The sequence below is a fragment of the Capra hircus genome, chromosome 17 (assembly GCF_001704415.2).
Source record: "Capra hircus breed San Clemente chromosome 17, ASM170441v1, whole genome shotgun sequence".
Taxonomy (NCBI): domain Eukaryota; kingdom Metazoa; phylum Chordata; class Mammalia; order Artiodactyla; family Bovidae; genus Capra; species Capra hircus.
Genome location: NC_030824.1, coordinates 38717319 through 38742796, shown reverse-complemented (window position 1 = coordinate 38742796; position 25478 = coordinate 38717319). Strand labels below are relative to the sequence as shown.

At 38.9% G+C, this 25478-nt stretch overlaps 1 protein-coding gene across 1 annotated transcript in view; it reads right to left on the bottom strand.

The window, feature by feature from the left end:
- FAT4 (FAT atypical cadherin 4) overlaps positions 1-25478 on the bottom strand; it is a 188902-nt gene that overhangs the window by 30188 nt on the left and 133236 nt on the right. The window contains exons 8-9 of the mRNA XM_018061516.1: positions 12673-12923; positions 6316-10665 (exon numbers count right to left, since the gene is read on the bottom strand). Coding sequence (XP_017917005.1) covers positions 6316-10665; positions 12673-12923 — 4601 coding nt within the window. The remainder of the gene's footprint in view (positions 1-6315; positions 10666-12672; positions 12924-25478) is intronic.

The window sequence follows — 25478 nt, the reverse complement described above, 5'->3', positions numbered from 1 at the left end:
CATTTTAATGTTACATTAGAGAAAGTTTAGGGCTTCCCAAGTGGCTCAGTGGTAAAGAACCTGCCTGCCAATGCAGGATCTCCTTCCGGAGACACAGGTTCAATCCCTGGGTCGGGAAGATCCCCTGGAGGAGGAAATGGCAACCCACTCCAGTATTCTTGCCTGGGAAATCCCAGGGACAGGGGAGTCTGGAAGGGCTACAGTTCATGGGGTCACAAAAGAGTTGGGCACGAATGAGTGACTAACACTTAGAGAAAGTTGACCTAAATTTATTCTAACTTGTTAAATTTAGCCACCCAATGGAGCTATGATTTCTGATATCCCATAGTTTGTGTAGGCTTCAATTTAATCGCTTAGGTCATATATGTTAGATGTTTAGTCACTGAATCATGTCTGACTATCTTGTGACCCCATCAGAAGACTGCTAGACTCCTCTGTCCATGAAATTTCCCAGGCAAGAACACTGGAGTGTGTGCCATTTCCTCTTCCAGCGGATTTTACTGATCCAGGAATCAAACCAGGAGACTCAGGTCTCCTGCATTGGCAGGTAGGAATTTTACTACTGAGCCACCAGGGAAGACCATATGTTATTAACAGATACCACAAATAATATTTCTCCATCTCTTGTATTTATAGACAGAGAAGAAGGAAAACCATGTGGAACTAACAAAGTCCATTTTTATCTAAACTGACTATTTTATTAACAAATATAATTCCATAATATATACATGCTATTTATTCTGAATGTTTATGCTTATAAGCTTTTTTATTATTTTGGTAGAAAGTAGTTGGTTTTTTTTGCATGAGATGTAAATGTTTCCTATTATTATGAAAGGCACTATGAAAAGAGCTCATCTAAATAGCCTGATCAATTAGCGTTATGGTTTTTCATGTGGAAACAAAGCAAAAATAGTATGCTTAAATAAGGGTTGCTAGCATTAAAAAAAAAAGAAAAAAAAACTGTCTTCCTTTGTATTTTAAAACATATACAAATATGATCTAAATGTGACTACAAATGATTATATAATGATACACATAATATCTATAATATTTATAAATACACACTTACTTTCCATAGAAATTAGAAGTTTCTAGACTAATAGAACCTGTTATTAATGTTTTAATGGAGTTAATGTATCATTTGAGGTAAATTGTATAATTCTGCTCTTGGAAATAAAATCAAAATAAGAATTGAGCTCTTTACCAGTCTTCTAAGAACAACAATTTGTATTTCACACAAATTTTCATTTCATATCTATCCAGTAAAGTTTGTTTATATTCTTTGGTTTCCAGGTCACATGATCATTGACAACGTTAATATATGACTGCTGTGATTTCTGAAAGAATGACTCTTAGTTACAACTCCCACTTTCGTGAAAGCAAATGTTTGCCAAGTTTCTTGGTAAAATTACTATGCGCGACCTGTAAATAACTTTACAGCCCTGGAAAAAAAATTCCTTTTTATACTGTCAAGTGACATAAAAGTGATGAATGGACAAATCTCATTCTCCTCTGAAATATCAGGACTTACTAGAGAACATAGAAAAACCTCCCCCTCTGGGAATACACTCCTGGAATTACTCCAAATACCACACCTAAAATGCATCCAGATGTGTGAAAGTGAAGAGGAAAGGGTAAAGGGGCTCTGAACTAATTCTGTTAAGAGAGACCCAGATTTGGAAATAAGTTCCATATCCATGCTGCCTTCTCTAATGTCATTCATTACTATGAAGGATCGAATGCAGGGTGTGCTGAAAACAGAAATCCTGGGAGCAGGAAGACAAATGCTATATGGCTACTGGCTATAACTGTACTTTCTAATTAGTGTTCTAGTAAACACAAGAAACTTTCATTTGTACAGGAAATGAAATACTAGATTTGTAGTTGTTAGACTGCTGTTTTCCTCCAGGATTCCCTGAACTTCTGAGGCATAAATAATAGGAAAGATATTTTCTTTTGATTTACTGGGGCATATTGACAGTTGATTCAATTTCTTATACTATTAAGCTTTGTGAAAATCTAGACCTTAAGTTTTCAGATGTTCTATACTATACTATAATGTATTCATCTTGTCTAACATACTCTATGTATAGCTAATCAAAGCCCCATTGAGTGATATAAAATTAAATTATAGGAAAATGCTCTTAACAATGAAATGAAGTGATTGTAATGGAAGACGAAGTCTCACTATTTCTTTTTTCAGTTTCTTTTTAGTTCTTTTTCTAGTAGTGAAGAAAAACTGATCTGAGAGACAAGTTACACAAACAAGTTTGTTTTCCCTCAAGTTCTCTAAATTCATCAAATAAAAATATTCTTATTCCATGTATATGATGTGACCCTACCATCACAAACTTGAAAATAAAAAATAAATATATCAGGAATATTATGGCAATAGGAATAATAACTATATCTCTTCATATCTTTTTGTTGTAATCACTCTACAATTTTCATTTTTATACTTGCATCTTTACAGGATGGTCTGCACAAAAATTCCCTGTTGAGCTAGCACTTAACCACTCCTGTGAGGCTTCTTAGGGTAAGTCCCTCAGCTTCCCTCAATTCATAAACACTTACTTTTCTAATCTTGAGCACAATTTTTGACTTCACATGAAATATTCAGGTGTGTGTGTGTGTGTGTGTGTGTGTGTGTGTGTGTGTGTATTTGAGACAGAGATGGGGCAGTGGCTGGGAATTATTTTAAGCAGGAATTTCATAAACTCTCACAGCTCCAATTTGCAATATCACAGACTTTAAGAATCACTGAAAACATAGCAGTGAAAGTCCACAAAAATAGAGTAGGAAGATATAGGTGCTTTGAAATAATTCTGATGATCCAAAAAATATCTGAATACATACAGACTTTGAGGACAGCTTCACTATAGCACTTAATGCTAACAGAAGTAAAATTTAACCAGAATGAATACTTAAAAATTCATTCTGTGAGGTACACGTGTGCTTCAATATGAATTTTGTCTTATGGCTTACTAGCTTTGATTGGTTCTTTAAGACATTTTAGTGCATTAGCTCTACATTTCTAAGTCAGGTTACCTGGTAAAGACTAGCTGGAAGAAAAGGAACTCAAAATGATACTTGAGGGATTACCTCTCCAGAGAACATTAAATATATATTATAAATATGTATTAATCCATTTAAACAATGCATTTCTAATTTAGTGTGTGGATTAACAATTTGTCACCATGATTTTTGATATACTGTTTGTATATCAAAATAGTACAAAGAACTGCAAAGCAAAACAAAGAAATAAAACTATCAGACTTTACTCAACTGCCTGCTTTACTGGATGGCCTATATATATATAGAATTTGGATACAAATAATTATATTAATTAAAAAATACAAGATTTACATGAAGTATTCAACTGCATGCTTGTTTACATCATCCCTGATCAATTGGATTATCCACAGTTATGCAAATGGAAACTGAAGTGAGCTCTAAGGAGGGACAGTATGTACAATTAATACATTACTTCAAATGACTTCTTTACAAAAAGAGGTTATGATGGTTATAGGCTCAGCTTCCTACAATGTAAAAAGTAGCAATAAGAGGATCTTTCTGTCAGACATTCTCTGTTGACACTCAGATCCACTTGTATCTTTCCATACAGTCAGGGCTGGAAGTTAGAAAACTATCATCTTTCCAGACTCCCTTCCAGCAGGACTCAGGTTCAGCTTGTGCAGTGGGTGAGAGGTGAATGATAATCTGAAGGGTAAAATGAAAGCAGTCACTGTTCTGGGAATCACTCACTACAGCCCTGCAAAGGTGACCAGGAGTGCTTTCTGGAAATACTTGCGATGTCTTTATGGCTGAGGTTATTGGTGAATTTTCCTGACTTTCATACTTAGCCAGTTTGAAGCTTCTAATGCATGTCTCAGAGGGTTGCTGTGCAGTTTAAGTAGAATAATGGACAAAAAATTCTAAGAAGGCTCATATCACAGGCTCACCATAATATTCTCTAGCAAGTGCAGATCAAAGCATGATGAGGTGTGACAGGCATTTAAAGAGCAGAGGACCTGGAGTAAAGCTTATCATCAAAACTCAGCTCACTTTCTTGTGCCGTGCTGGAGGCAAGTCATTTAACTGTATTCTCTCTAAGATCTCATTTGTTGTCTTTCAATCAGAAGGATAAGAATATTCATTTAATAGATTTGTAAGAAGAACTTAATAACTAAATGAATAATGATGTCTATGATGCAAGGAACTTTAAGCAGTATTGCAAGTAGCCATTTGATAAATGCTATTAATATTTCATAATGAAGGACGGGTATGCTTAAAAGTTTCAACAACTACATTTAGAAAAGGATGCAGTGTATGTTTAAATATAATGAGAAATAAAGAAACAGACTAAGAGAGAAGTAACATGAAAAGGCTAGTTCTATGCCCCTGCCTTAAGCAACATTTCTGCTGAGATCAGCATGTGTCCCTCGCTCACACTCATGTCATTTTCCGTCTTCCCCATGTACTACCTAATGCAGTCACCCTTTCTTCATTCTAGGACTAAGTGTAAACTCACTCTAGGTGTGAAATAGTGTATCATACTAAAATGGAACAAATAAATAATCTTATTGTTGAATTCACAACAGAGGAAGTAATTTGGAGAGGCTGGGGGTGGGAGAGGTGGACGACAGAGTGAGGAAGGTTTTCTGGAAATCCTGAACTCATAATATGTATGTAACCCTGTTATTCATAATCCTAAGAGTACAACTCTGGTAAGTCTTATGCCTACCTTCTGCCACTGAGGCTTGTCTTTATAGAAATTCTATAGCATACCTCTGTATCGACCATTATATTAATACTACTACTAAAGCTACTAATTAGCATTGCTACTTACTGGAAGTTGGAATCTGTGCTAGGTGTTATACAAATATTATTTGTACTCATTACAACATCCCTAAAAGATAAGTAACTATGACTATTCCCATTTTATGTATGGGGGAGTTGAAAGTGAGCAAGATTAGGGGACTTCCCAAAAGCTATAGCTAAATCAAGTTTTGTTAAATCCCCTGATTCTTTCCATACATATGCTTGCTGCCCCTTTTCTTCATTTATATTTTAAGGACATTATTTTGTCAAAAGGTAAAGCTTATATGATCTGCTTTGGCTTATTAAAACTTGCTGTAAAGAATCATCAAGAGATTCAGTTCTCCAAATATAAAACCATGAAGTATACACACGATAGGCTTCATTTTAAAATACGATATACAAATACAATTATCTTAAAAACTTCTTTTAAAATTGTATTCTGCAATATACTTACAAAATTTTAAAAAGTATATCCTGGTTTTACCGATTTCACTGTACTTTACACTGAGTTAATAAACACTACAGGGCAACCCAATCTAACATATATGTACTAAAAAGGTATAGTGTACAAATTATAGAAAAGAAATTGCCTCTCCTCAAACATCTACAGCATCAATGTATACACATTTGAAGGTACACTAACCACAGATCAGTTAATAAACAGATGATGGATAGATAGATAAGTAGGACTAGAAACAAAGATCTATTTATAAGCATATATCATGTTCTATTAGAATGACAAAGAGTAGTCAAATAATTTCTCTATATATTTAATTCTGCTCCCAAAATATCAAGGTATATTCTGACTCAGTTTTGCTCTCACTAACCTGAGAAATCAGCCAATGATACTTTCTACCCGACTACTAGAAATAACAAGGCATTTAGATCTCAATCTAAATTACACCTGTTGCTTCATCTTTTCACAGTGTGGGTCAAATTTCAATAATCAGAGTGATAGTTATGGTGAAAGTCATGAAATTGATGATGATTAAATAATTTACAACAGTGACAGTTCTTTAGAACACAGAATAGTCCAGATTTTATACTTGAAATACACCATGTCCTTTAACTGTAGAACACTTTTTTGAAGATAAGATGCTCTTTTTGCTCTTGTGCAAGAAACTCAGTAGCTGGACTAAGAATTTAAACTCCAGAATGACCTGTGTAAGCTCACATCCTGACTCTACAACAAATCAACTGAGTCACCTTAGACAGCTCAATTTCTCTCTATTTTTCTTAAGAAAAGTTTCCTTTTCTTAAAGCTTGTAAAATCATTATCCCTACCACTTGTCAGTTTTCTCCTGAGAAGTGAAATTAATACAGATAAAGTTCCTAGAACAGTGTCTGGCCAATAGTAATTGCTTAAAGCATTTGCTATGATTCTGCCTATTCTTTAGAGAAAATCATTTGAAGATAACAAAGTTCACAGCTTTCTATCATATTTGATATGACTAGGGTCTTGGTGGGCAAAAAAAGAACTTAACACCATCATACCTGTGTATCCAGTTTTGCAAACACAGTTGAAGCCTCCTGGAAAGTTCTGGCAAATGGCACCGTTCTTGCAGGGACTAGGCAGGCACTCGTTGATGTCTCGCTCACAGGCCCGGCCGGTGAAGCCATCCGGGCAGCTGCAGGAAAACCCTCCCACTAAATTGTGACAGGTCCCACCATTGTGGCAAGGAGATGGAAGACATTCATCTATGTCAATTTCGCACCAGCTGCCTGTGTAGCCTGGCAGACACTTGCATAAGAAAGGCTGCAGAGGTTCGTTTGCCACGATGATGACTGGAAGGCTCTCGTGGCTCTTCAATTCAGTGCTCACGGCTAGCCTCCTGACACAGCTCCCTCCGTTCTGACACGGGACAGGAGCACAGGCGTCATGATCCACAGACTCCACCTTCACGCCGCTCTGCCTCAGGAGGATCTCCTTGATGCTTTCAAAGAAGGTGGCTACACCACTGGGATTCACATACTGATTGTGGTTTCGCTTCACAGCTGCCAAAAGAAACGTTCTGTTGTGCCCTTCATAAGCCCCATACAGCTGCACAGCAGTCCCGAGGCCCGTCAGCTGTGAACTGGCAATGCGCAAGAAATGAAGGTAGTGGTTGGTCAGGAAGTCCTTCACGGTCGGTACACCAAGGCGCAGTAGGATGCTGTTATCCACCGTCGCGTTGGAAAATCCCGTGAAGAAAACTCGGATGTTGCTGGTGACCGTGCTGTGGACACCATCGTTACTAAGGACGGTCAGATCAAACGTGCCGTCTGTGGACCTCGGCTGGGAGCTCAGATCACAGGTGCCCCTTGGAATATTGAAGAGGCTGGTCACTCCCGAGGTCAGGGAGCAGTGGAAGGTGTCTAGCACATCGGGATCCTGTGGCTTCACGGAGCCTAAAACTCCACCAGGAAACAAATTACCATAATAATTAACAAATATCTCCACCGTCCGAGACTGCGATGGGTTGTCATTTTGGTCTATGACTGTGATATGCACGGTCCCCGTGGAAGACATCTGAGGCACGCCAGAATCCCTGGTGACCACGGACAGATAGAAGTCGGAGATCTGCTCTCTGTCGATCTCTCGGGTGGTGCTCAGAACTCCCGCAGTGTTCAGACTGAAATAGTTGGTGGCAGGACCTGTGCTCAGCAGATAGTAGGTAAAGGGGCCTTGATTGGGAGGGAGATCCGGATCTGTGGACTGAAGGGTCATCACCAAAGTTCCTGGGCGTTTGTTTTCCATCACTTCCCCCTCGCTGATGGTCAACATAGGCCCATTATCATTTATATCTTCCAGGGTAACTAATAAGGAGGCACTTCCGGTAGCAGAGGGCGTCCCGGCATCCACAGCCAAAACCGTGAGATTATAGATGGGTAGGGTTTCTCGATCTAACTCTGCAGTAACGGTGATCTGTCCTGTCTGTGGATTAATGGAAAAGGCACCGTTTTCATTCCCTGATCCAATGAAGTAAGAAAACCTACTCCAGCTGGGAACAGAGTCTGAGTCAAAGGCACTGACAAAGGTCACGTGAGTCCCTGTGGGCACCCCTTCACTGATCTGAACGCTGTAGATGTTTAGACTAAAAACGGGGGGGTCATTGGCATCAAGCACAGTGACATTCACAGTGACCTCATCTATGTCTGCCCCTCGAATGCTGCCAAAATTCTTGGCCAGTACCTTCAAAGATACCCTTTCTTCTTTTTCTCTATCAAGAAGTCCAGACACATAAATCTGTCCCGTCTTCTTGTTGATCTGGAAACCCTTCTTTCTACTGTTACCAAAAATCAAATAATGAACCTCCCCATCACTGCCCAAGTCACGGTCACTGGCAAATACCTCTCCAACAATAGTACCTTTAGGAGCTGCTTCTGAGATTTCAAAATAGTAAAGTTTGGAAACAAAACGAGGCACGTATTCATTTGTCCCTTTTAATTGGATATTAACAGTGGCAAAACTGCACCTCTCCTCATCGGGGACATTGAAAGCTTTCACAGTAAGGTGGTAGCTCTGCTTGGTTTCAAAATCCAAGAAGCCTTGAGTGGTGATGACTCCAGTGTTGGGGTCAATGACGAAGAGGTCACTATCAGATGACTGTATAGTGTAGGCAATCACAGCATTGGTGCCAGAGTCAGCATCTGTTGCATTTAGGTGGATAACTGTTGTCCCACTGGGGGCATTTTCCAAAACAGTGGGGAAATATTCATCAGGGAGAAATACTGGAGAATTGTCATTCACATCAATCACATTTACAGTCACAATGCAGTAACCAGTCCTTGAGACCCATCCTCCGTCTGTAGCACTAACAGTCATCTCATGTTTCTGGCAGAGCTCATAATCAAGGGCTTTGGCGAGTGTTAATACACCTGTGGAGGAATTGATTGCAAAGATGCCTTCTTCATTTCCAGAGGAAATACTGTACCTAATCAAGCCATTCATAGCTCTGTCTCTATCTCTTGCAGAAACAGTTCTAACAATGGCTCCAACACTATGGCTTTCAGGGATGGTCGCACTCATGTGACTTTGAGAGAATTCAGGTGTGTGGTAGTTTTCCTCCGTTACAATTATTTGAACAGTTGCTTGGGATGAAAGTGGAGGGTTTCCCTTATCTTTTGCAGTGACAGTGATCAAAAAGTTCTGATTCAGGTCAGATGTCAGGGGAGCTGCTACCGAAATCCACCCTGTATGATTGTCTAACTTAAATTTTCCCAAATGATTTTCATTCAAAATGAAATACTCCACTTCAGAATTCAAGCCAAAATCTTTATCATCTACTGCAGTAACTTTGATTAACTTTGTCCCAACTTTAACATGTTTGGTGACTGGAGTAAAATATGTAGTTTTAAGAAATTGCGGTGCATTGTCATTACTGTCCACCGTGTTTATGGTAACTGTCGTCTCACTAAGTAACGCAGGATTACCTCGGTCTGAAGATGTCACTATAAAACTATGTCTGTTGATGTTCACGTTGCTGAAGCCACTGACATTTTGATATTTTAAGACCTGTTTATTGAAAATCTCTCCTGTGGAGGCATTAATCCTGAAGTACTCTGACTGAGATTTTATAAAATAAAACACTTGTCCGTTTGATCCCTCATCAGGGTCTGTCGCAGATACCTGAGTCACTTTGGAGCCAATTTCAGTAAGTTCAGGGCAATCTAAATAATACGAGGGTCTGCTAAATCTTGGAGCATTGTCATTGACGTCTGTCACAAATATTGTGACATCTGTACTCACAGTCCATCCAGAGTCATGTGCAGAAACTCGGATTCTGTAACGGTCTGTGTCTTCTCTGTTTAAAGGTCTGCTAATTACAATATCCCCAGTGCTGGGATTAATGGTAAATGGAAGACTTGTGTCCATTATAGAGTATCTACTAATTGCATTTACACCAATGTCTTCATCAGAAGTTGTGACACGTGTAACTGTGTACCCTAATGGGGAATTTTCAGGAATATGGGCACTGAATATCTGTGAAAACCTCGGGGCATTATCATTTTCATCTAAAATGTTAATGATGACTTTTACTGAGGTACTCTGAGAAGGGGAGCCTCTGTCTGACGACTTTACAATAAGCACATACTGAGATATTTTTTCCCTGTCTAAAGGTCGAATGCTTCTAATTTCACCAGTGGCATGATTGATACTGAAACTATGTTCTTTGTTGCCATTAATGATTTCATAATCTAACTGTCCATTGGGCCCACTGTCCTTGTCCACTGCAGAAACAGTGAGTATTTTTCGAGGAGAAAGGTTTTCTAATATTTCAGATATAAATGGATCTTCCTTAAAGACAGGAGGATTATCATTGACATCTAACACTGTTATGTCAAGTTTCTCATAGGAGGAGAAAGGAGGAAAACCTCCATCTCTGGCTTCTATCCATACAACATATTTTTGTATCTTTTCAAAATCTAGAGGCTGACTTATGGAAACCTGTCCTGTTAACTGATCAATCTGGAGTGTGTTGCCAAGATTGCCACTTGCAATATAATAGGACAAAGGTTCTCCTCTCAAGGAGGACCCTGTTACAGTAGTGACAAGAGTGCCTACTGGTTGGTTTTCAGGAAACATGAAAGTCTGTTCTTTGGCTTTGACTTTAGGGAAATCTGCTTTGTTCACAAATCGAACAGTCACTGTGGTAGAATCTGTTTTGGGGACTGAGCCACCATCTTTTACGTGGACAGAAAATGTCACTTCTGAAGTGCCATTTAGTGGTCTGGCTGCCATAATAGCTCCTCTCAGTGTGTCAATGTGAAATTTTTCAGAGTTTCTACCCGAAAGAGAGTAATGGAGTTCAGAATTCGGTCCAATATCGGCATCCGTGACAGTAACTGCAAAGACGAAGGAACCTATAAAAGAGGGAGTGTGCAGTTATAAATCACATGGAACCCCAATAAAACATCTGATGGTAAGTTAAAACAGTATATTAAAACTATATATTAAACACTATATTGCTACCTGATACAACTTTATTTTCTCACGACTACTCGGGGAGAACAGTATATCTTATATTGTCTCGAAATTTCCCCAGTCAAATCTACTTAACAGTAGTCTTCCGGGACTGACCTGCCATTATCTACCTAAAAGCCAGACGATCTATGGAATTTAATATTTTTCAGTGTACCTTTGAGAGAAGCACAGCGAAGAGCAATGGCTAATCATTCCAAATTATAGTTCTTAGGAGAAAAATCTGTACATAATTTCCAACAAACACAATAATACATGAGTTCTGCTAAGAACTATGTTTCTGCCCAACAGAAAAAACACTCGAAAAAATTGCTCTATTATGTCTTAAAATACTTTGAATTACATTTTATGTAATCATATAAACAAAAATAATATGCTTAAAAAATAATTGTCAGTTCCTTGTGCCCAATGTTCTATGGGAAAAGTTTTTTAATCTGTGAGCTATTCTCATATGGAGATAAAGTATATATGTGAATGTGTGTGGAGATACATGTGTGTACTACAACAATTATAAAGTATATGCACATACATATATATGAACAACTATAGTGTAGTAAGAAATAAGAATTGAAGAATGGACTCAATTTGGATTCCAAAAGTTAGTGCTTGGGATGAAGGCCAAAGAGGAACAAACCGTAGAGGAGATAACGCTGAAAAGCTGCCATAAGGATATGCTTTTGATAGACTTATTCAGAAACCTTTCCCAAACCTGCACTCCTAGCCCTGCAGAAGAGTTTGTGACACAAGTGAAAAGTAGTCTAGTTTTAAGAAGGCCAGTGATTCTACTAAATTACCATGTTTAATGAGGGGGAAAAATGCCTAAGTCTTACTCACTTTGTATAGGAGGTGTTATATTGCATCATTACACCTTGGGTGTAACTAGAATCATGCCTGCTAGCATCATTTCAGCTGAAGGCCCACTCCAAGGATTCATGACTTTGATACTGGCTTTTTCTTTTGATAAAAAGTTGGCACAAAAATTTATGGATTTTATACCTTCAACTGGTAGCAACTAGACCCTCTCAAGTGAATAGAAGATCAAAATTCACTAGCGGCAAAATTGTGGATCTGTTTTTTTCTTTTTTTCTCTCTCATTAAAAATATCTTAAAGGAGAAAAAATTAAATTAATTATAACTTCATTTATTTATTATCCAGTCTCAAAATCCATTTCAAAAATTAACAATGGCAGATGATTTGTGCAGTTCCTAAGAGAGCAGGACATTCTTAGCCAAGAAACAGATAAACCCAAACTAAACTTAAAATAGGGTTTGAAAGATAAATACATATTGTCAATTTGAACATGATTCATTATTGCCTCCATACACATATTATAGAAAAAACTTCATCCATTAAAATTGAGTTAAAATATTTATAGCAGTAATTAGCTAGAAGGATTCTTTCAATAAATCTTTTGAAAATTTGTCTGTGAACCATTGGATAAAATATTAATTTTCTATGAAAGAACACAGTTGAGAGCCTAGTACCTCTAAGATAATGTTTTAGGTATAATGTAAGGACATGGCATGAAAAATACATAATGTCTGTCCTATCAGGGCACACACAAATTACATCTCAGGACAGAAACCTACCTGACTACAAAGTGAAATCTATTTTCATATTTACCAATATTCAATTAAAATTCAGAAACAGCACTAGGAAAGCTGTGGCAATTATGAAATCTTAAATACAATTGGTCTGAGAAGAAAAAATTAGTTTGTAAGAGTCAATGTTCCTTCAATTGCTTTAATCAAGAGTTTAATTTTAGAGGATTTGCAAACTTTGGCTATGTCAGAAATATACCTGTAGAAAAAAACAGAAATTTAATTATAGGAAGTGCCCAATGCATATTTTTTATTTCTCTGTGAGACATGAGAGGCAGTTTGGTTACCTGGCAGAGTAGGAGACGGGATATGCGTGACATACGGGTGATGCTGAAATCTTGGTGGGTTGTCATTGACATCAGTCACCGTGACGAGCACACTGGTAGAACTGGAAAGGGGTTCCGGGGACCCAGCATCACTGGCAACAACCACTAAAGTATAATTCTCTTTTGTTTCCCTGTCTAGCAATGCACTGGTGATGATTTGTCCTGTGGATGGGTTGATGGTGAACTGAGAATTTCCACCAATGATCCTATAACTAAAGCAGAGAACAGACATGGGCATATTTCTTCCAGTTTTAATGCTGCAACATCTATTTACTAGAATTTTAATGAGGGAGGCAGAAAAGTCAGGGAAAACATTACAAATAAGATCACAGAACAATGAAAGAATATGCTAGTTCACATTTTATGTGAGCATCACATTAACAGTCTTTATGGCAAGATGTCCTATGACCTCAGGCTGGTCTTCATAAAGTTTGTGAGCTTCCTAAACCATGCAAGACCCTAGAATATACCCAGAAGACTATCATATTTTAAATAAACCAGCCTGAAAGCATAAATCAGGCTCTTGCTCTAATATTGTGGTCAGTGGCGAGGATCACAGATGAACATCTGTTAAATACATCTAAAAAGTATTTATCTGCTGTGTTCTGTAATATACCAGAAAAGATCAGTGGAAGGTCTTGTTCTCTAAAGACCAAACACTGTATATGACACATATTGAGAGTTGGACTGTGAAGAAAGCTGAGCGCCAAAGACTTGATGCTTTTGAACTGTGGTGTTGGAGAAGACTCTTGAGAGTCCCTTGGACTTCAAGGAAATCCAACCAGTCCATTCTAAAGGAGATCAATCCTGGGTGTTCTTTGGAAGAACTGATGCTAAAGCTGAAACTACAATACTTTGGCTACCTCATGCAAAGAGTTGACTCATTGGAAAAGACTCTGATGCTGGGAGGGATTAGGGGCAGGAGGAGGGGACAACAGAGGATGAGATGGCTGGATGGCATCACCAACTCGATGGGTGTGAGTTTGAGTGAACTCCAGGAGATGGTGATGGACAGGGAGGCCTGGCGTGCTATGGTTCATGGGGTTCCAGAGAGTCGGACATGACTGAGCGACTGAACTGAACTGAACTGAGTATCCAGAGCCACTCAAGAACTGATTATTTATACAGAGACATTCCTAGTTACTAATTCTCTCATTTGCTATTCCTCATATGGCCAGCTGCTTTGCTTTCCTGTTGTAAGGAGTGGTATGACATCTTCATGGATATTTTGATGCTAACCAGATTGGTTAGTGGGCAGGAGTTTTCACTGAGAATAGCTTCTCTCTTCTGTCTAAAGAAAAGGCTATCTGTGTATATTTCTGAGAGCTCAGCTAGGAAAGAAGTAGCTAAGCTTGAAGGTTCAGAAGTTGGCTGTGGTCCAGAATGTTTTCTGTTGGAGGGTAGCAAGGAAATGAGGAAATGGATATCTTTCAAGTCTTCTCCTTCATGCCAACAAACAAATGCCCTTGTTGGAACTAACGGGTGTTTCTATAGTTTGCTTTGTGTCCATAAAAACATAGCAACAGCAAGTGTCTAATAGAAACAGCAGGAAAAACTTTACATCGCAGCCAGTGCACATTCTTCCTATTAAGTTCATTGTTTAAAACAAACATTTTGGCACCTTCATCCTATTTTAGAGACATTAGGAACAACTGTTAAGGAGCTATGTGTTCTTTTGTTTGTGTGTTTGTTTTTAAACAAAAGAGGTTCTATAAAATGAGAGCTAAATAGATGGAGCATAGAGAGGGAGTTTGGTTGAGAACTGATTTCAAAATTGATAAAATACTTTGTATCACTCAGATTCGAATGTCTTATAGCAACTTCAAGTGCAAGATCAGGAGTAAGAACAACAAAGACTGCATTTCCTGGACCAGAAGTGACTCTTCATAAAAGTATTATTACTGATTATTAACACCCTTACACAGTAGACAATACCTATTCCCAATATTAAAATAGAAATATCATAGGTTTGGAAGTTAGAAATACAGGAGTCATGAAATAATCACATTGTCTTACCTTTTAGAGAAAGTCTGTAGAAACCTGGGTTATGAGAAGTATGTGAGTTTATTTTGGGATAACTTAATAGGGAGAGAAAAAGTGCTTCATAGTGCCACAAGCTTTTTTTATGACAGCAAAGGTCAGGGTTCAATCAAATATTTGTTCCCTTAAGCATTCACATATAAAAATAAGAAGGATGCAAAAAGCATGCAAATTTGATTTGGATGTCTTGTATATGAGAAGGTCATGGTATATTAGATTGAGCAATGTGTTGAAAGGCAAATGATGAGAGTTCTGGCCCATGCTGAACTCAGTAATCCATAAAATAACTTTGAATTGTAAAGTCTTTAGTCTTTATTTTATGCTATTGCTCTTTAAAAGTAGCTAATATATTTACTATTTTCAAAAAGTAAAGACTAAATTGCCATGTTAACATGTGGTTAATTTTATCTAGGCTTTCTTTGTTTCTGAAATGTATGAAAAGTGTATCCTAAATACTAGATATCCTTTACTATCTCACAATATCTATAATACCAGTTTTAATCAAATTTATACTTGTAAGTTAAAAAAAAAAAGAAAGAGATAAAAGAAGCATATGTAACAATATAAAATGAACAGACTGCCAAGATCATATGCCTGGGTTTTCCCCACTTCATTCTTTTCTTTTCCTTTTTTTTTTTTTTTTTTTTGAGTTTTGGTTCACTTCTCATCTTTGATGAATCTCGGTACTGATTCTCTGATCCAAATTAGTTTTTCTTAATGGTTATGAATGCTACCTTCTTAAATCTAAACACCTATGCTTCTCTAATGGCTCAGATGGTAAAGAATCTGCCTGCAACGCAAGAGATCCACGTTTGATCCCTAGTCAGGAAGATCCTCTGGAGAAGGGAATGGCTACCCACTCCAGTATTCCTGCCTGGAGAATCCCCATGAACAGAGGAGCCTGGCAGGCTACTGAATGACTAACACTTTCATTCTTTCCTTCATGCTGTTCTTTACAGTTTTGTAGCATCTTATTGTGTTCTTAGTGTGTACTCAGCAGACAAGTATTTCATTTATTTCCTCATTTAAGCCTCAGAACCATCCTAATAGTGTGGTACTAGATTTGTACTAGATTTTTAATTGATAAGGAAGTTGAGTCTAAGGGAGGCTAATATAGTTGCACAAAGATGCATAAAGTCTATAAATGGCAGATGAAAACTTCGAACTTCTGTCTTTATGACCTCAACGTGCACTTTTCCCATTATCCTACAGTAGAAAAAAGCTGAGACACAGCCTGGGAGGTTTCAGGGGAGACAAAAAATGCTGCAGCTCATGCTAAGCCCAAAAGCAACTCTTGTGAAGGTGTGTGGATGTGGGGTTGGTTTACAATGATTTAGTTCTTTTGTTAAAGAACCTGCCTCCCAGTGCAGGAAACATAAGAGACACTGTTCTGATCCCTGGGTCAGGAAGGTCCCCTGGAGAACAAAATGGGAACCCACTCTAGTATTCTTGCCTGGGAAATCCCTTGGACAGAGAAACCTGGCGAGCTACGGTACATGAGGTCTCAAAGAGTTGGACAGGACTGAAGAGAATGAGCACACACACAGAATTCAATGCCAGTCCACAAAGATCTTCAATTATTTTCTGACTCAAGAAATTTACTGTTTCAAATTGCTGGTATAAACAGATCATTATGATCTAAAATCTCAATCAATCGTTGCATTTGTAAAGCTGAATTATCCCCATTTGATTTTGTGAATCTTTTTTTAACCTCTTCCTGAGATTTACTAAGATCATAAGGAACTGTGTTGTGGGCTGCCTGAATATGATGATCTAGTAATGCATTGGAAAAGGAAATGGCAACCCACCCTAGTGTTCTTGCCTGGAGAGTCCCAGGGACGGGGGTGCCTGGTGGGCTGCCGTCTCTGGGGCCGCACAGAGTTGGACACGACTGAAGCAACTTAGCGGCAGCAGCAGTAATAGTTTAGAAACTGAACTGTGGAACATAGTTCCCTTGGACATGACTTTTGATCTCACTCAAGTACATAAATTCATAAAATTTCTTAACCTTTCTAAGTCTTCTCTATCTATAAAGTATTATGCATGTATGTATTCCTTTCATTTGGTAGTTTTTGAGTGTTAAATGTAATTTCTTTTGAAAAGCACCTGGCATTGTAATTAGTATGTGACACGAATTCAAAATTTAGGTTTATGTTCATAACAGTATACGCATATAGCTATAATAAACTATTATCTTTATTATAATGCATCTTTATATTTGGGTGCATGCATGCATGCTAAGTCAAGTTAGTCATGTTCAACTCTTTGCAACCCTATGGACTGTAGCCCACCTGGCTCTCTGTCCGTGGGGATTCTCCAAGCAAGAATACTGGAGTGGGTTGCCATTCCCTCCTCCAGGGGATATTCCTGATCCAGGAATCAAACCCACATTTCTTACGCCTCCTGCATTGGCAGGCGGGTTCTTTAGATTTGCACCGCCTGGGAAGCCCTTATATTTGGGTAAGATGAACTAACAGATAGAAACATGGATTGAGTAGGTAAAAAAATTCTGAACTCAAGCTTATATCCTAGATAGAAGAAAGATACATCAAAGTAAATGCAAAACCAGGCCATATATTTAAGGGCAAAGTGTTCTGAAGCATTGTTTCAGGAATTCAGAAGACAAAGAGATTGCTTTTTTCTTTAAATTTTATTATTATTATTATTTTTTACTTTACAATATTGTATTGGTTTTGCCATTCATCAACATGAATCCACCATGGGTGTACACGTGTTCCCAATCCTGAACCCCCTTCCCACCTCCCTCTCCATACCATCTCTCTGGGTCATCCTGGTGCACCAGCCCCAAGCATCCTGTATCCTGCATAGAATCTAGACTGGCGATTCATTTCTTATATGATATTTATACATGTTTCAATACCATTCTCCCAAATCATCCCACCATCTCCCTCTCCCACAGAGTCGAAAAGACTGTTCTATACATCTGTGTCTCTTTTGCTGTCTCGCATACAGGGTTATCATTACCATCTTTCGAAACTCCATATATATGTGTTATTATATTGTATTGGTGTTTTTCTTTCTGGCTTACTTCACTCTGTATAATCGGCTCCAGTTTCAGAGATTGCTTTTGACTAGAAAAGCCTCTCCTGGAGAACAGTAAATTTAGGTTAAGATTTAAAGGGGTTACTCATTTAAAAGGTTACTCATCTTATAATAGGGCTTCCTCAGGTAGTGCAGTGGTGATGAATCTGCCTGCCAGCGCAGGAGATGCAAGAGATTCCCTGGGTCAGGGAAGATCCCCTGAAGTAGGAAATAGCAACCCATTTCAGTCTTCTTGCCTAGGAAATCCCATGGACAGAGGAGCCTGGCAGGCTACAGCCCATGGGGTCACAAAGAGTTGGTGGTGTCTGAGCACACACACATCTTACAATAGTAATGAAAAGGGAGAATGAAGGTATTCTAGGCTAGGAGTCAACCACTTGCTATAAAAGATCAGCAAATATTTTAAACTAGTAAATATTTTAGTAAGTATTACTAAATTACTAAAATGATGATGTGATCACTAATCTAGAGCCAGACATCTTGGAATGTGAAGTCAAGTGGGCCTTAGAAAGAATCACTAAGAACAAAGCTAGTGGAGGTGATGGAATTCCAGTTGAGCTGTTTCAAATCCTGAAAGATGATGCTATGAAAGTGCTGCACTCAATATGCCAGCAAGTTTGGAAAACTCAGCAGTGGCCACAGGACTGGAAAAGGTCAGTTTTCATTCCAAACCCAAAGAAAGGCAATGCCAAAGAATGCTCAAACTACCACACAATTGCAGTCTTCTCACATGCTAGTTAGGTAATGCTCAAAATTCTCCAAGCCAGGCTCCAGCAATACGTGAACTGTGAACTCCCTGATGTTCAAGCTAGTTTTAGAAAAGGCAGAGGAACCAGAGATCAAATTGCCAACATCCGCTGGATCATGGAAAAAGCAAGAGAGTTCCAGAAAACATCTATTTCTGTTTTATTGACTATGCCAAAGCCTTTGACTGTGTGGATCACAATAAACTGTGGAAAATTCTGAAAGAGATGGGAAGACCAGACCACCTAACCTGCCTCTTGAGAAATCTGTATGCAGGTCAGGAAGCAACAGTTAGAACTGACATGGAACAACAGACTGGTTCCAAATAGGAAAAGGAGTACGTCAAGGCTGTATATTGTCACCCTGCTCATTTACCTTATATGCAGAGTACATCATGAGAAACGCTGGACCGGAAGAAGCACAACCTGGAATCAAGACTGCCGGGAGAAATATCAATAACCTCAGATATGCAGATGACACCACCCTTATGGCAGAAAGTGAAGAGGAGCTAAAAAGCCTCTTGATGAAAGTGAAAGAGGAGAGTGAAAAAAGTTGGCTTAAAGCTCAACATTCAGAAAACGAAGCTCATGGCATCTGGTCCCATCACTTCATGGGAAATAGATGGGGAAAGAGTGGAAACAGTGTCAGACTTTATTTTTTGGGCTCCAAAATCACTGTAGATGGTGATTGCAGCCATGAAATTAAAAGACGCTTACTCCTTGGAAGAAAAGTTATGCCCAACCTAGATAGCATATTCAAAAGCAGAGACGTTACTTTGCCGACTAAGGTCCATCTAGTCAAGGGTGTGGTTTTTCCTGTGGTCATGTATGGATGTGAGAGTTGGACTGTGAAGAAGGCTGAGCACCGAAGAGTTGATGCTTTTGAACTGTGGTGTTGGAGAAGACTCTTGAGAGTCCCTTGGACTGCAAGGAGATCCAACCAGTCCATTCTGAAGGAGATCAGTCCTGGGATTTCTTTGGAAGGAACGATGCTGAAGCTGAAGCTCCAGTACTTTGGCCACCTCATGCGAACTGACTCATTGGAAAAGACTCTGATGCTGGGAGAGATTGGGGGCAGGAGGAGAAGGGGACGACCAAGGATGAGATGGCTGGATGGCATCATGGACTCGATGGACGTGAGTCTGAGTGAACTCCGGGAGATGGTGATGGACAGGGAGGCCTGGCGTGCTGTGATTCATGGGGTCGCAGAGTCAGACACAACTGAGCGACTGAACTGAACTGAACTGAACTTAGTAAGTATTAGTAATATAAGTAAATATTTTCAGCTTTTTACACCATCAGATCTCTGTTGCAGCATTCAGCTTGCCCTTGTAATGCAAAATTAGTCATAGACAATACACACATGAATAGGCGTGGCTATGTTCCAGTAACACTTTGTTTACGAAAGTAGGCTTTGGCTGGAATTTGGCCTGCAGGTTGTGTTTGGAGAACCCTGCCCTAGGACAGAGAAGGACTTGAATAAAGCCAGAATGCTTGGGAAAGCACAAATCCTTTTCCCAGAAGCAGAAAGTGATCCAGTGAGGCTGAAAGTTTGGCTATACATTGAAGATTTGTACAGAACAAGCTTGGAGAGATGCTGGGGCCCTTTATGGAGTGGCTGGAATATGCAGACTAGGCCTTATCCCCTAGGCAAACTGGAAGTTAAAATCTTTTGAGGATGGGGGAGTTTCACTGTTAAAGCTGAAATACAGAGCAAGGGGGTTCATATTACTGCCATTGTTCTTTCATTCACTGACTGACTCTGCTTCATCCAAATTGCTTCCTACAAAGTTGAGAGGAATTATCATAAAATGTAAACTAGTCGTGTTATTGGCCACCTTAAAACATTTCAGTTGTTTCTCCAACTAGATGCAAAAAAAAAAAAAAAAAAATGTGAATCTTCTCATATGGTATACAAGGCTCATTCCTAACCCACACCAACCATACTGATTAGCTTTATTTTTCTGATGCTATGTTTTTGCATAGCTTTACCTTTGTACCTGTTTCTGTCTTTGCCTAGAATGTCTTTCATCCTTTATTTGTTCATAAACTATTCCTCTGTCTTTCCCCAAATCATCACTCACAGCTTCTACTTATTTCCTCAAGTTTCACTGACTATGCTCTTGATTCCACACATTCTGTGTTTAAATTATGCTTGTTACAAGGTACTCTAATTGTAATACAGCAAAATTACCTTCTATATTAAAAAGATTTCTGCTTATGAGAACTGAAGTGCTTAATTTCTCAGAACTTAACAAAGTACCTGGGATGCTGTAAGGGCTTCAAAATTATACAGGATGCATGCATACTAAGTCGCTTCAGTCGGGTCTGACTCTTTGCGACCCTATGGACAATAGCCCACCAGACTCCTCCATCCATAGGATTCTCCAGGCAAGAATATTGGAGTGGGTTGCCATTTCTTCCTCCAGGGGATCTTCCCGACTCAGGGATTGAACCCGAGTCTCATAAATCTCCTGCACTAGCACGCAGTTCTTCAACACTAGCGCCATATAAGAAGCCCTTACACAGAAGAGTATGGGATAGGGATTGGAAGGATCATAAATCTGAGTCAGAAAAGTAAGCTGAGTTTATTATGTTAATCTGGGCATGATATAATTATGGACTGAATGAGGATCTTGGCAGGAGGAATACACGGAAAAGGTATACAGAGGTGGAAAAGATGACTGTTAGCCATCAGGACAGGAAGACAAAGAAACTGAGACAGTATCAGTGAAAGGAAGCAGAATGCCAAGATGAGAAACGGAAAAGGTTAGGAGTTTCTGATATGTTGTGCTTATGGTTCCAGCAGACTCTCTAGGTAGAAGTGCTCCTGGAGAGTTACAAATATGGGTGGGAATCTCTTGGAATCGAGTTAGAGTTGATAACACAGGTTTGGAGGTTTTCTGCCTAGTTTTCTGGGTGTTTTCTGCATAGGTGCAGCCATGGAAATGGGTAATCCTCTGTTTTTTCTTTCTCTCTCTGTCTTTCATACACATGGAAATAAAGAAAAGTGCTGTGGGGAATGTCCAGATTACTTTGAAGAGAGAAAGGAAACACAAAAGGCAAATTAGAAAGTGTGGTTAGACATACAGAGTGAGAAATAAGAAATAATATTGACACAGACACTGGGGAAAAAATAAAATGCCAGTAAGAAAGGACGACCTATGATGTAAATGGTAAAGAGAAATAAGGATTCAGAAATCACTGGATTTGAAAAATTTCAGTAGAATATTCAAATAGTCTTTTTTGGTAAAGCAATAGCAGAGAAATTTGATTGAGAGATTTTAAAGAATAACTGGCCGGAGAAAGTTTTGAAGTAGTAAACCACCCTCTCAAAAATGAGGTGTTAAAAAAATGTGAGTAAATAATATTCCAAAGTTCTAAAGAATATTAGAATTACTCAATTAATGAATTTCTTTAGGTTCCAGTCACTATTATGTTGGAGATGTTTTTTCAAGAGTGAATATATTAGGAATAAAATAGTTATTAGAACGCTATAAAGAAAAACACATACATTTAGCAATTTTAATATCACAATTATGTGTAAGAGAAATTTGCACACATTAACTGATTTCACATATGGGTTTCCCCAGGTGACACTAGCAGTTAAGAACCTACCTGCCAACACAAAAGACATGAGACATGGGTTCAATCCCTGGGTCAGGAAGAACCCCTGGAGAAGGAAACAGGAAAATACTTGGCACCGAGTAGGTGGTCAATATATATCAATATTTAATTCTCACAAATTGGAAAGCAGCAATTCTAAACTCCACTTTTACTGATGGATATACTGAGCCTTGGGAGTGTGCACACTGTTGCTCAGCTGTGCCCAACTCTTTGTGACTCCATAGACCAAAGCCCGCTAGGCTGCTCTGTCCACAGAATTCTCCAGGCAAGAATACTGGAGTGGTTTGCCATGCCCTCCAGGGGATCTTCCCAGCTCAGGGATCAAACCCATGTCTCTTATGTCTCCTGCATTTGCAGGCAGGTTCTTCACCATTGGCACCACCTAGGAAGCCCCATAGTGAGCCTTAAAGATACTAAAATGACTTTCCTAAGTCATGTAAGGAAATAGGAACCAGAACTTAATACCAGATATTCTGAGTATTTCTGTAGGGATAAAGATGTGATCCAGAAAAGAGGGATTATCTGAAGATCCAGAGAGAAATGTAGTAACTATTGAATTAAAGATCTGAAGGAAATCTAATGGGATGCAATCAAGAGCACAGAGTAAGGGATTTACCTTTGGACGTTCACTGTGCTGATGCAGTTTTGTGACTTTCTCCAATGTTATGACATAAAAGAATTAAAAGTGAGGTCTGAATGGACATTTGGTGAGTTGGAAGAAAAAAGGAATACATTTTTATAAAAGCTAAATTCTGGGATGGGTGTCTGGAAAGCAAAGATAAAAACTAGATAAAGACTGGGAAATAACACAGGCTGGTTTACTACAAGGGAAAATATTAAATGTTATGTAAAGTGTAAAACTGAAAATAAGTACACCATCCATTAAAAGGTATAACTTGATCAAACTGGTGGAAAGAATAATATAAACAAATATTTGTTGGATAGCTGTTGTGTAAAAGATCACATTAGACTACACAGGAAAATTAACATCACACATTAAAAGTTGTGCTTTTAGAGAACCCATCAGTAGTTGGTAAAATGGCTTAAATATGTAATATTTAAGTAGCTAAAATGGAAATTAATACACAAAATCTCTATTAACCAGGCTTCCCTGGTGGCTCAGAGGTTAAAGCATCTGCCTCCAATGCGGGAGACCCGGGTTCGATCCCTGGGTCGGGAAGATCCCCTGGAGAAGGAAATGGTAACCCACTCCAGTACTCTTGCCTGGAGAATCCCATGGACAGAGAAGCAAATCTCTATTAACCAGAGGAGAAGATGGATTTTCTCCAGGATTCCATGAGTAGCAAGAAGATATTAACATCCAAAATATATATTACATTAAAAACAAAGCAAGCCAGAGTATAAAAGGTTGAAGGTTGGCATAATGATTTAATAGAATGGGAAAATATTTTTCATTTAAATTGTAATAAGATGGGAATACCAGACCACCTGACCTGTCTCCTGAGAAATCTGTGTGCAGGTCAAGAAGCAACAGTTAGAACTGGACATGGAAAAACAGACTGATTCCAAATCGGGAAAGGAGTACGTCAAGGCTGTATATTATCACTCTGCTTATTTAACTTATATGCAGAGTACATCATGAGAAATGCTGGACTGGATGAAGCATAAGCTGGAATCAAGACTGCCGATAGAAATATCAATAACCTCAGATATGCAGATGACACCACCCTTATGGCAGAAAGTAAAGAGGAACTAAAAAGCCTCTTGATGAAAGTGAAAGAGGAGAGTGAAAAAGTTGGCTTAAAACTCATTCAGAAAACTAAGACCATGGCATCTGGTCCCATCACTTCATGGCAAATAGATGGGGAAACGGTGGAAACAGTGACAGATTTTATTTTGGGGGATTCCAAAATCACTGCAGATGGTGACTGCAGCCATGAGATTAAAAGACACTTTCTCCTTGGAAGAAAAGTTACAACCAACTTAGACAGCTTATTCAAAAGCAGAGACATTACTTTGCCAACAAAGGTCCGTTTCGTTAAAGCTATGGTTTTTCCAGTAGTCACGTATGGATGTGAGAGTTGGACTATAAAGAAAGCTGAGCACCTAAGAACTGATGCTTTTGAACTGTGGAGTTGGAGAAGATTCTTGAGAGTCCTTTGGACTGCAAGGAGATCCAACCAGTCAATCCTGAAGGAAATCAGTCCTGAATATTCATTGGAAGGACTGATGCTGAAGCTGAAACTCCAATACTTTGGCCACCTGGTGCAAAGAACTGACCCATTTGAAAAGACCCTGATGCTGGGAAAGATTGAAGGTGGGAGGAGAAGGGGACGACAGAGGATGAGAGTGTTGGATGCCATCACTGACTCAATGGATATGAGTTTGAGTAAACTTCCCGGCATTGGTGATGGACAGGGAGGCCTGGTGTGCTACAGTCCATGGGGTTGCAAAGAGTTGGACATGACTGAGTGACTGTACTGAACTGAACTGTCTAATTTAAAAGTGAATATGATAATTTTTTGCAAAATAAAAATAGCATCAATTTGTATTATATTTGACTGTATGAAACAAAAGTTATTTGAAGAGTTTTCACACATAGGTTTTAGCCCAGGATCTCTGGGCTGGGCATGGCAGCTATGACAAAGTATTCCAGAAGTGATGCACTGCCCACTTCAAGTCCTGGCTTTTAAGAACATTAGCAGCTTTCACCTGAGGTCCTTGGAACCCAGAGGTTTCTCTACCATATAGAGAAGTCCAACTACTCTGCTGAAGAATCACATTAAAAAGCCCTGAGACCACAAGAGCAGAGAAGTGGCTCAACGGAGCCTGCTGTTCCAGCCATCCCTGCCAAGGCACCATGCATGTGAGTGAAGCCATCTTGGGTCCTCCAGACAGTCACCAGGCAAATACCACTAAGTGACACTAGTCAATCACATGAAGCATGAAAATCTCCTCCCCCTGACCTGTGTCCTAATTCCTAAAGTACCAAAGAATGAAATGCAATAAGAATATAAATAAAGTTAATAAGGTAAAATTTTTATTTTAATCTTCATTTTAGGCATAGTTGGTTATTTAGCAATAATTCCTAGTGGCTTAGACAGTAAAGAACCTGCCTGCAATGTAGGAGACCTGGGTTCAATCCCTGGGTCAAGAAGATCCCCTGGAGAAGAGAATGGCTACTCAATCCAGTATTCTTGATGGAAGAATTCATGGACAGAGGAGCCTGGTGGGCTACAATCCATGGGGTCACAAAGAGTTGAAGATGACTGAGCAACTAAATCTTACTTTCAATCACAATAGGGTTAGGTGTTAATATATGACATTTCCAAT